The sequence below is a fragment of the Mytilus californianus genome, unplaced genomic scaffold, assembly GCF_021869535.1.
Source record: "Mytilus californianus isolate M0D057914Y unplaced genomic scaffold, xbMytCali1.0.p SCAF_1, whole genome shotgun sequence".
Taxonomy (NCBI): domain Eukaryota; kingdom Metazoa; phylum Mollusca; class Bivalvia; order Mytilida; family Mytilidae; genus Mytilus; species Mytilus californianus.
In genome coordinates, this window is record NW_026262581.1 from 78,715,733 (window position 1) to 78,728,269 (window position 12,537).

The following is a 12,537-nucleotide window of genomic DNA, read 5'->3' on the forward strand; positions in this document are numbered from 1 at the left end:
TCTACTTTATAAAATTTGTGATTGTGAGAATATCGGGAGACTGTAATTCAGTGGCTTTTGTAAGTTGCTGTCTGTCATATTTGATTTTTTTTATTGTTTGTCGTAAATCAGGCTGTTGGTTTTTTGTTTGAATTGTTTCACAATTTGTCATGTCGGGACTTTTTATAGCTGACTACATGGTATGGGTTTTGCTAATTTTTGAAGGCTGTATGGTGACCTATAATTGCTTACATCCTAGTCATTCGAATTCTGGTTACAACAAACTAAATTACCGTTGTACTAGAAATTGGCACAGGCACTATTTACATGAGAGTGGATTGTAATACTAGGTTTATAACATCAACCTCTCTTTTGTATGACAGTACTTCAAGATGCATCAGTGGAAACTTCCAAAGAAAATAGCAGTATATAATACATACCCAGTGAAATCAAGTTATGGAGGAACAACCATTTACAATGACCTTAAATAGATCATAACAAACTTACCTGATACACATGGTTCAGTTTAAAATGCTTCAACAGTAACAATGTCAACCCTGATATGGCCTTGACAATAATTTCTTTGTGTCTGTTGACATCTATACCAAGTTTCATTGATTGTAACACTGTAGTTCTATGAAGCAAAACAACAGAAAATAACAAGAATGTGTCCGTAGTACACGGATGCCCCACTCGCACTATCATTTTCTATGTTCAGTGGACCGTGAAATTGGGGTCAAACTCTAATTTGGCATTAATATTAGAAAGATCATATCATAGGGAACATGTGTAGTAAGTTTCAAGTTGATAGGACTTCAACTTCATCAAAAACTACCTTGACCAAAAAATTTAACCTGAAGCAGGAACAGACAGACAGACGCACAGACCAGAAAACATAATGCCCCTACTACTATCGTAGGTGGCGCATAAAAATATTTTACAAACAAAACTGAAAGTTAAACAAGTACAATGTCATTACAGCCAATTTTAATGTTGGATCCTACCAAAGGTAAAAGATGCAACCAATGGCAACTGGCAAGCTGGTAAACATGAGTGTAATCAACTTGCAAGTGAGAAATATCAACTATCTTAATCCTTAACCAATAAATATCCTGTTTGGCCATCTTTAAACTATTAATCATCTTACTTATGTGTCTTTATATATTGTTCTGAACAAAGAAATTTTGAAGTGATACATACAGTGCATGGACATATGTATTCATCACTTGTGATTTTTCACTATATATTTCATGTAAAACAATTTCTTTTTCTAATTATTTTTATATTGTTTTCAGTTTAATGTATAGTTGTATACTTGTGTCATCTCAATAAAAATATCAAACTGTTAATTAATACTTACGGCATTTCTTCAGGTAAAACATCAGACAGGATATTTATAGAATCAGTCTTTGTTTTAGATGTGGGTGCTGCTGCCAATAAAATCTTCAGCAAAGCAATCTGCAGTTAGAAAGGATCTAATTAGAAACAATCCAAAATATCTTATAAGGCATACTAGATCACAATGACTTACTTTCATGAGATAAAATAGTAAAGAAATAAAAAACTAATAAATATCTCCCTGTAGCAAATTCTAGCAACCAAAATAATGGAAGAATGTGTCAGTTGTTCTGTTTGTTTACTTTCAATGCTGCAACTATTGGTAGATTTTAGATCTCTTTGGATACCCTCACTCCCATCTACTGTAAATGTGATCTCACAAATACTAACAGTGAAAACTATCATAATAAGAGTAAAACAAGAGGTTGTCAAAATGACAGCAAACCAAGTTTTTATTCATTTATTAGTGTCATTGTTAAGGCAATGAAGAGCCATTACTTCTGAACAGCAAAAGTGAAAGTTGCCAATATCAAACTTTACCCCCACTTTGTCATCAGTAATAACATATCTGATCACATCTAAATTTGAAACCAACAGATTGAACAGTTTTCAAGTTATTGTGGGGAAGCAACCATTTTTTCCATTAATTCAAGGTGCATAACTTCTGAGTTACAAAAGTGAAAATTGTGAATATTAAATTTGACCTTCATTTTGCCATCAGTAACAACATTTCAAAATTTGAAAAATATTGTTTGAACCATTCATATGTAATTGCACAAAAATTAACTAGAGCTGCCACCCCTTCACCTGACTGGCAACTGTATAACCGGATTTCAGTAAAAAAACCCAGTTAATAAAAAGTATAACTTTCATGAAGGGTTAACACCATTTAGGACAAACTGTGTAAATGTTTGTACATTGTTGTAGACCATACAATGTGTTTAATGTCTATTTCTTTTGGTTGCTGTCCTATTGAAGTTTACATAAGATTCTTTTTTTTTCATTTTATTTCCTCAATCTTATCCTACATACATAAGTGAACTAATCAAATTCCATAAGACATTAACTGGTATCAACAACTAAAATTTTATGTACAATGCATTTGGCCTCTCATGACATACAAAAGCTACTATAGAGTTGTTTTAATCTTCCTGAACATAAAAAAAACTAAGAGGGATATTCCTTATCACAATAAACAGTCAGGGGTACTACTTGTACCAGTAATCTTTATTTACTTGAAGAAGTAAAAAAAATATACTTATATAAGTTAATTATAATGTTTGAATAATCTCCCCTTAATTTTCTCAAAAATTTACTTGTATAAGTAAACTTTTTTTACAATCCCACAAAAATTCTAAAGTTTTGAGATGTAAAAACATGCCTTTAATGATTTTTACCAGGTTAGCTCATAATTTTTTATTAGAGTTCAATGTTTCATCTCATTAATTCAACAAAGAAACTGATTGCGCAAAGATCTTAAGTATTTGCGCAAGGCCTTCAAAAATTGTCCCTTCGGGGCTGGTAAATGAGCAGTGTATTGAAGATAACAGATAAATGAGATTTTCATTGTCCATGAAATTACACTTACATGATTAGTAAAGACATCTGCAAAGGACAGACAATTGAAAATTCTATTAGAGCAAAGAAGTCCTAAGAATTCAAGAAAAGAAGATAGGATGACTTTTTTACTTATATAAGTAAAAAAATCTGAATGTCTAAGGGACATAACTAAGCCAAAAAATTATTTACCTATACAAGTAAATAAAATACACTTGTATAAGTATCCTACAAATTTACTTATGTAAGTATATTAATATTACTTATTCAAGTAAATAAAAATTACTTGTACAAGTACCGTTCCAACTCGCTTATTAGTCGGAAAATTGGGAGTAAAATTCATAATCCAGAGAGGGGGACCGACTAATAGACGAGATCTAGCGACCAGAGGAAAAATCCAAGCTTGAGAAAAGTGGTCAGGAGTGAATTTCCTGGTCAAAACTACGTTTTTGATTGCCAAACCTACATAAATCAATAAATAAAAAGTTTTTGTTGAAAATAAATGACTACAATACTGTCTTTGTCTTTTATTTGTTCTTTGGTAAACATTTTCTGCAAATTCGTGTTGAAATTCTACTGTTTCCGGTTTGTGTATTGATTTTCATGGTCACATGGTTTTCCTATAAACCCAAAAGAAGAGCCAAGAACCAAAAATGAAAAGGAGATAACAATGTACCAAATATGTGAAAGGATGTTTTCAGCGGAGTTATTGTGTCATTATTGTGATATCATGATATCAATTCAATGCTTATAAATCATATAATAATCAAAAAATAATTTTGATATTCATTCCTAAAATCAAAATATTATTCAGTAAAGTGTCTCAGGTAAACAAAAATTACAAAATTGATTGACAAGCCAATATAATCCATTGATAACCCCAATTAAGAGACAAAGAGTTGTATTTACTAAAGGTGTGAAAACTATCAGTGATAGGTAAACAGATGACACTAATGAGTTGGAGTTAGTTATTTTAATATATTGATTAGCTTCACTTAATTGTTTTGATCCTTTGATCATCACAATATAATAAGAATTATGAAGTGTACATGCTCATTTAACGTCGAGTTATGTATGCTGTGAAAATAATTTTCATCAAGTGTTGATTGACTTTAAATTTTTCAGGTTCATATTGGTTTATGTTCGCTTTTCTCAAACAATAGGTTGTTAGTCATACCCTACAAAATCATTGATGCATTACGTAAACAACACATGGCTAATCTAACATTTGAACAGTGAACAAAACAAGAGAAATGAATACATCTTTATTATTAACAGCAATATAAATTATCATGATGAGCATCAACTAAATTCAAACCAAACAAACGTTAATGCAGAAATGAATATTATTCCTGGATTTGCATTGGTTTAACCGGCGTTCAGTTACTGTCAGCTGAGAAAAAAAAATGCCCAAATTTTGTCCGACTTATACGAGGGTCAAGACTAAATCCTTAGAATTTGGAGCTGAAAAGGGCCCCCGACTTATAGTAGGATCGACTATTAGGCGAGTTTCTACGGTAGTACCCCTGACTGATAAATGTTGTCTGGTAAAGTTTAATGAAGATCAAACATGATGCTTAATTTGTAATGCTTGGATTGTAGCACTTTATTGAATTCATTATATAATAATTGCTAGGATTGTAGCAAACATTACTTTATTTTAATAAGTTTCCCTCTGTTGTTGGATATTCACAACTGAAAGAAACTTATTATTTTTTTGTAGTAACATACCATGTACTGTGGCAAGTTTGGTAATAATTCCTGATAAAATATTTCTACAGGAGTACTCTGTATCTCTCCTTCTGGCTACAAACATAAAGAATTCTTATATGATATTCCGTATAGGTCAAATAATAATTTTACAACTTTGTATAAAATAGAAACAATTTTACACATTTTTATATTGTTAACATCTTAACTGCTTGACAAAATGTAAAAGACATGCACATTTATATCAGGAGACTAAGACATTTTGACTTCATATTGTATGATTTTTTTAAAATTTACACAATTTGCTCATCAAAACTTTGACTATAAATTTGCATTGTGTCAATATTCAGTGCTTAATGAAGATTTGAATGCATTTAAGTGCAAAAATCTTAAATCTTAAGGTTTTTTTTTTACTTTCTTCTATGTATGGGACGTGTTGCTCCAAAGTCTTGTATTTGCTCCTTTGTACCCAGAACGAATGGCTTTGTGTTTTGTATCCATGGTTTCCCTTTTGGTTATGGCACCATAATATCATAAAGTAGTTGATTGAAAGAAAAGACATCTTGACCATTACATAGATGTATTAGACAGGTTTAGTGACACATCAAGGAGATGTGCTGTTACATAAAGTGCAGTACGTAAATAATATTCTATGTCAGTATTAACAAAACAGCCTTATCACAGATTATTACATACTGTAGAGTGGGAAATTTTCAAGAGGGTTTATTTTCTCTAAATTTGATGTATAAGGATAATCAGACATGGGAAAAATACATGAAAATTAATCCTCAGGAACAGGTTCTCAAACTCTGTGAAAATAAACCGCTTTACAGTATTGGTTTTTAAGAACCCAACAGACATCAATAGTTGAGCAGAAACTGGTAACCCTCAGTTCATTTCAGGTTTTTGGTGAGGTTCATTTTACTCAATCTAATACTGCGACAATACAAATTATCATTACAAGAATGGGCAAGAGTACATATTAATCTTTAACTCAGATAGTAAATAGTTAGTGATATTTCAAATGTACAGAAGCAGCATCAAATGATAATTTTAAAGCTCACCTTGGACAAAGGATTTTTTGCCATTTCTTCCTCTTTTTTTATCTGAATTTCTGTTAGTGATATGTATAAATGCTGGAAAAAGATAATCATTCAGTTTATAAACATTCTGATTTAGCTGTTCTGTTTATACCTTTTTTTGAGTTGAGCTCTTGAATACTTTATTTGGCTCCCCAAACTACTGATCTTGACCATACCTGATAATGATTACTGTTGATTCATTTGTTTTCCTGGGTACAAATTTTCATGGATTGATGAAAAATTAAATTTTTGATGTATTGACAGATTCTGCATGCAGGCCACTAATTTCTATTTTGTTAAACTTGAACTTATGATTCCCCTTCTCCCAAGAAATCCATGAAAATTTGTACCCAACATATCATAAGGAATCCAAAGTATTTCAGAAGCATGTGTCATATGAACTGAAATCTGTATCATGTTTATATTGCATTGAAAAAAGATGTTGATGTTTGTTTACTAACAAGATATTATGCATGGTACTTTATATAATGCTTTACTTTTGACTAGAGGCCGACGATAAACTCCTGTGATCTATACATGTAGACTTCAAACAACTAGCAAGATCACCAGGGCACGCTTATGCATATACAATATTTTGTAGATTTTAATATATATGGTGGCCAGGTTAATACAAATATTCCAATTTTCAAATTGATGAGAATTGCAGTTGCTAATTTTACGGCAGTAGCATGGATAATATTGTACCTGTTTCAGAACCTTGACACCTTCATGTATTGGTCTTGGTAACCCAGCTAAAGATGTAAAATCATTCTTTACATGGAAACCAACAAATTTCTTCCTTGTGTGCTCTAAAAATAACTCTAAATCTTTTTGTCTGAAAAAAATAAATAAGGATAAATAAAACTGAAATTCAAAGAAACTAATTTAATTCTCTTGCAATCACTCATGACATAAAATGAGAATGGCTAAAAATATTTAAGTTGTAAAATGTTTTTTTTACTATTTCCCATTTAAAAAATTTCTAATATACCATAATATACCAAATCACAGAAGCATAAATATTTTAAAAGAGTTGATCAGTCACAATACTAGTTTAGCAACATTTTTCTGCAGTCTTATTCTTTAGATATCAGAAAAGTCGTCTGATCTGTAATTTTACCAATTGTGTCCTATTCTGGATTGTGACATTTAGACTTGAGTGTGAATTCCCATGGCAGGTGATACATACCTAGCAGTAGATGCTTACCTTGTCCATGCATCCAGTCTCTTCTTTTGGAGTTCATGCCAATCCCTCGATTTTTGTTTGTTACCTTGATTTGCCTCCAAATCGATATACCGGTACAAGATTTGAACATCAGTTAACTACTGTCACCTAAATTTATCCTTGCAATATGTCTATAAGCTTTTTTAGTGGCTGTCATCTCTTTTTGATGACAAAATCACCCAAAATGTTCACACAACTTGTGGATAGTTGTCTCATTAGCAATCATACCACATCTCCTTATTTTTATACACATGAGCTCAATTCCTACCTAACTTTAGGTTTCCATGGTAGTATTCTATATTGTGGAACTGTTGGTGTTGAGGGTCTAGGTGGTGTTGGTGGTAGCTGTTCATCATCACCATTTGGTTTTATTCCGTCTACATCTTTCATCAGATCATCCGCATCATTCCCATTTTCAAAGGGGTCATCATTCAAACTACTCTGTTTAACCAAGATCTTTATAATGCGATGTTGCCGAGCAAGCCATACAGTGCCCGTAGAAAGATAGGATAGATGGCGCACAGAAAAGAGGTTAGAAAAGCAAGCATATTAGCAGAAGAGCACACATATTAATATATTACACCATACAAATGTACCAAATGCACAAGCTGTCTCTATTATTAGCAATTAAAGGGGGAGGGTAGGAGGGGGTCTCATCCAGAATTCTAGTGAAAATAATGAGTCCGTTCGAGCATCACAATATAATTATATCTTGAATTCACAACAATTTAACTGGCTAATCCCCAAATTCCCACGAATCAAACGGCTGAATCCAAAATTCCTTAAAAAAGGCCTTCCACACCTCATTCACATGTTAATTTTCATATCCTTTCCTTTTCTGTTTAATCATCTGAGTCCTTTTAAAAAATAAATGGGGAATGTGTCCATGGGTCACAGATGATGCCCCCGCTTGCATATCATATAAAGTTATAAAGGGACATAACTGAAGAATGGTAAAAGTGACCCAACCCAAATTTGTACTTGATCTGAGTTTTGTGGTAATAAGTATTGTGTATAAGTTTCATAAAATTTGGTTGAGGCAAACTTAAGTTAGAGAACGGAAACGAAATTCAGCAATTTTTCCATTTGTAAAGGGGCATAACTCTAGAACAGTAAAAGTGACACCACCAAAATTCAAACTTGATCTGTTTTTTGTGGTAATAAGCATTATGTATAAGTTTCATAACATTTGGTTGAGGCTAACTTAAGAAAGAGAATGGAAACGAAAATTTCAGCAATTTTCCCATTTGTAAAGAGGCATAACTCTAAAACGGTTAAAGTTACGCCACCAAAATTCAAACGTGATCTGTGTTTTGTTGTAATAAGCATTGTGTATAAGTTTCATAACATTTGGTTGAGGCAAACTAAAGTTAGAGAATGGAAACCAACTTTGGAACGTATGTACGTACAGACGGACAAGGGCAAAATTAATGCCCCCTCCACTACAGCGGGAGCATTAAAAACATGAGGTTGACTGGAAGTGGTCTTCATAATTATCAAAAAGTAACCATTCTTTGTCTTTGAATTATTTACCAGACATTAAAGCACAGTTTAAATTCTATAATTTTATGTTCTACTTTTGGAAAACCCCATAATCATTCAATTATAAAATTGAATAAGCACAAGATATGCCTTTTGTATGCATACTGAAATTGTTGCAAGAAATAAATGGGTCATTGTAGAAGGCATTCAATCCAAATTAGGTAAAATGACCCTACTGAAAAGTTGCAAAATATCTTTAATAGAAGTTAAATAATTGCCTGAAATTTGATGCTTAAAATGTTTGATAAATGAGTCACCCATTAAAAACAAAATTGCTGTGTACATTTGTTACATGTGACATTGTTAGTTATAGTTATATATATATATACAAGTAAACAAATCTAAACCAAAATCATGCACTCTTACAGATCATTATCAGACATAATACATGTACAAACAGTTATGTACGCCAACATATTTGAAAGTGATGTAAATGGATACGATAACCTAAATCTACTGTGGGATTCATTTATTTTCATGGATACTTATTTTTGTATATTTGTATTTTCGTGGATATTTGATGTCATTGTTTTGACAAAGTCTGAATACAAGCCTATTAAAAATTTGTACTTCTATGAACATCTAAATTCATGGTTTACTTATGCAAACAAAATCCATAAAAATTGGTTTTTCATTAATAATGAATCCACAGAACTTTTTTTTCCAACAACCAGTATTGCTTATTGCTTATTGTAAATAGAACTCTTTTTATCTAATATACTTTAACCATGGGACAATTTGTGAAATATTATTGGAATTTGTTGAGGTTAAATTCAATAAATCTTATAATGTTGAGAAGTGAGTTTTTTTTTCAAAGTTTTTCTAAAACAGACATAATTATATTTCATTACGATTTGGTTCCTTTTTGAATGAGCCATTTCTCAGCCTCATAAACAAGATCTCCATCACAGACAACAACAAACCAAAACCTTTTTTAGCAGCTGCATATACATAAAACAATTTATTGCTGTATATAATAACATGAAAAAAACAAAGACATGCTTATACAACAGGACATGAACTTTCAATTGACAAACTGAGAGAAAAAAGTTGAAAAAATGTTAACAAAAAAAAACCTAAAATGAAAAAGTAAAAGAGAAATAATAAGGAAGTGTACATTAATCATTAACTTTAATCTCTATAAGAGTAGTATCATTAACTTTTAACATGATTTTAGATTCATTAAACAATAAAATCTCTGACTGAGAGTTTATATCACATCCTCCATATAGCTAAAATCTGCCAAATATAAGCATTGAAAAGGCTTAAGGTGTTTGAACATGGCCATACTATCTCATATAACTGATCAAAATTAGCTGCCATCTGCTGTTAAATTATTACAGGGAATGCTCATGATTGTGGGTGATTCACTCTGAAATATCTATGTATATTCCATAAGCAATATAAGACAGGGTTGTAAAACCTTCTATCAACCCCACCAACATTGTATATGCAACAACAGGAAGGATGATATATAACTGACTAATATGAAAAGGTTCTATTATAATAGACATGTACCAACATTTTTATATGTATGTAAAAAAAAAACCAATTCATTCCACTGAGAAAAAGTCAACTCATGTTACAGAAATTGGACATGTGAAGAATGTAGTTAAACCTTTTAGTCAGAGGTACATAATTCAATCAAGGAATAGGTACCATAATAGATCATGTGATCACTAACTAAAGACCAGGATGTTAGTACAATCTTTTTTTATACAAATTTCCGATTGACTTGTTAAAACTTAGGAAACTGTTTATTGGAATATTTTGGCAGAGTGTCTATGTAAGTGTCAAACTTTTCATCACTTTTCTTTCAATTTTCTACATTTACAGCAATCTTCGTCATGGTACTAACTCCTAAAGGCAAACCATGCAACAAACAACTTGCTTCAAGTCCTTTTAATAATTAAATAGATTATATCACATAAATTGTTCACATTTATCCCAATAAAAAAATTCTTACATCATTATACCATCTCTGAAATTATTTTGTAGGGCTCACTTTCTGATAATTTTTTTTTTTAAAGTACCATATACCAAATTGTTTGATCTGGACGAGGATTGAGCCCACAACCTCATAAGGAGGTTCTCATGTACATGATGTATTATCCCTATCTATCATTTTCCTTAGACAGTAACATGCACTTGTAAGGGAGATAATTTACATACTGATAGAAGCCAAGTATAGTCTGTTAATAACTAGAAGGACTTAAAATAGATAAACTACAACTGCTTTAAAAATTGTTAGTCTTAAATAAGATCAGTGTAGCCTAAGTCACAAAGGCGGATAAATTTGTATGATGTTTTTTCATTCAATAAATTGTAATCATTTCAAAGTTACAAATGTGCCCACTGTTGTGACCTTAAAATTATTATAGTTGTTGAGATAGCAGCTAAATCTTTACATTTTTAATAATGGCTTAAAACAGTAGAAACTTTCAAATAATTATATTAAGTCACTGAGCATTCATTTATTTTCATGGATATCAATTTTTGTGGATTGAGGAAAAATTTCATGGATATTTGATTTCGTGGTTTTGCCTTTGAAGTCTGAATCTGAATACAAGCCTATAGAAAGTTTGTACTTTGTTGAACATTTAAATTTGTGGTTTACCAATACACTGTACCCTTGAATTCCGCTAAAATTGATATCCTAGGAATGATAACAAATCCACAGAAACTTATTGTGGGTACATCAAAATAAAGACAACTTGACATCATTGATAAAGATGTCATCAATATACTTTTGAAATCCCCCACCCAGAAATCATTTTAACTAACTTCTGCTACATTTCTAACAACTATAATATATACTAGCGCATGATTAGAAGGCCATGCTGAGGATTCTGTTTATAAGGATTTGTTTATCATATGATGCATTGCAATGCCAAATACTGACAAACCTTCATCATAAACAGATCATCCTATACAAAATAGGTAGAAATCATTAAAAATAGTTAACAAGAGTTTAACTCTTATATATTGTAGTTAAACAAAAAAATGAAGAATAACTGAAGTATTTCGTTAGTATGGAAATATTATACATTGACTAGAATTTCTAGGAAAGTTAAGTGAGTAAATATATGGTTGATATAATTTTATTGCATCTGGCATCCTATGTCCAAGATTGTTCAGTGTGTTAACATCTAATGCAAGTTAATGACATTCAGTAAATATAAAACATTCAATCTAACCATGGAAAATTCAACTTGCACCTTTAAAAATTTCTTGTCAGTCCCATTAGACAAGCTGATTTTTTATTGACCTTTATATCTCCAAATTCTATGCATTATTTTGAGAATAGGTACATGTATAATCTTAAAATCAGTTAACCACTAGTGATGATGAGTGTGTTTAACGACCTTGACTGGCTATAAATCCCTTGCAAGGTCGGTGTTAACCAATGTTGATTGATCAGTCAATATAAATATTTCACTTTCATAAATAAATAGTCAAAAAAGGTACCGAGCGAACGATATAAAACTCAGTTTTTGGAAATACTACTACGGAGGTAAATATCCATTACTGATTAGTTTGTAAAAAACTTTCCATGGCTAAATTAAACTTTGTATGAACATCACTTTATTTTCAAACATCTGTCATAAAAAATAACTTAATAATATTTCAAACACTACATATTGAGAGATAATTATCATAAATATTTCCAAATTCTAAAAGGTAAATTGTAAATTTTCATAAAATGTGCAATTCAAAACTAGGAATCAAAAATTGCATGAAACTGAATAAGAACATAAATGATTTTTGAACAAAACATAAAACACTAATCTCAAAAATTAATTCAAAATAGGGTTAGAAGGGAACAAATGAAAAATTTCCTGCTTAATATGAGAGTTAAAAGACAGATGGAATATGTGAATACATACCCGCTTTCCTCCCCTGAAAGCTCTGCGTGGAAGTTGTTGTTCTATCAAATCTACAGCTGAAGCTGGTGGGGATGAGGCTCTCATGTTCTTACAGACTTCATATGTATCTTCTGGTAGGGGAGATAATCCATGAGACTCTCTTACTTTGTTTTTTGTATCTTGTAAATCTTTTAATCCTCCCAAGCAAATCTAAAATGAAAATATTTATATGATCTTT

The 12,537-nt window shown here is 31.2% G+C and overlaps 1 protein-coding gene across 4 annotated transcripts in view; it reads right to left on the reverse strand.

The window, feature by feature from the left end:
* LOC127708015 (striatin-interacting protein 1 homolog) overlaps window positions 1-12,537 on the reverse strand; it is a 46,939-nt gene that overhangs the window by 4,093 nt on the left and 30,309 nt on the right. For 2 of the 4 annotated variants that reach the window (XM_052212829.1, XM_052212809.1), the window contains exons 9-16: window positions 12,321-12,509; window positions 11,340-11,360; window positions 7,160-7,332; window positions 6,372-6,501; window positions 5,649-5,720; window positions 4,606-4,680; window positions 1,340-1,437; window positions 487-613 (exon numbers count right to left, since the gene is read on the reverse strand). In XM_052212829.1, coding sequence (XP_052068789.1) covers window positions 487-613; window positions 1,340-1,437; window positions 4,606-4,680; window positions 5,649-5,720; window positions 6,372-6,501; window positions 7,160-7,332; window positions 11,340-11,360; window positions 12,321-12,509 — 885 coding nt within the window. Of the gene's footprint in view, window positions 1-486; window positions 614-1,339; window positions 1,438-4,605; window positions 4,681-5,648; window positions 5,721-6,371; window positions 6,502-7,159; window positions 7,348-11,339; window positions 11,361-12,320; window positions 12,510-12,537 lie in introns of all 4 variants that reach the window. The other 2 variants (XM_052212823.1, XM_052212818.1) reach the window with 2 other exon arrangements.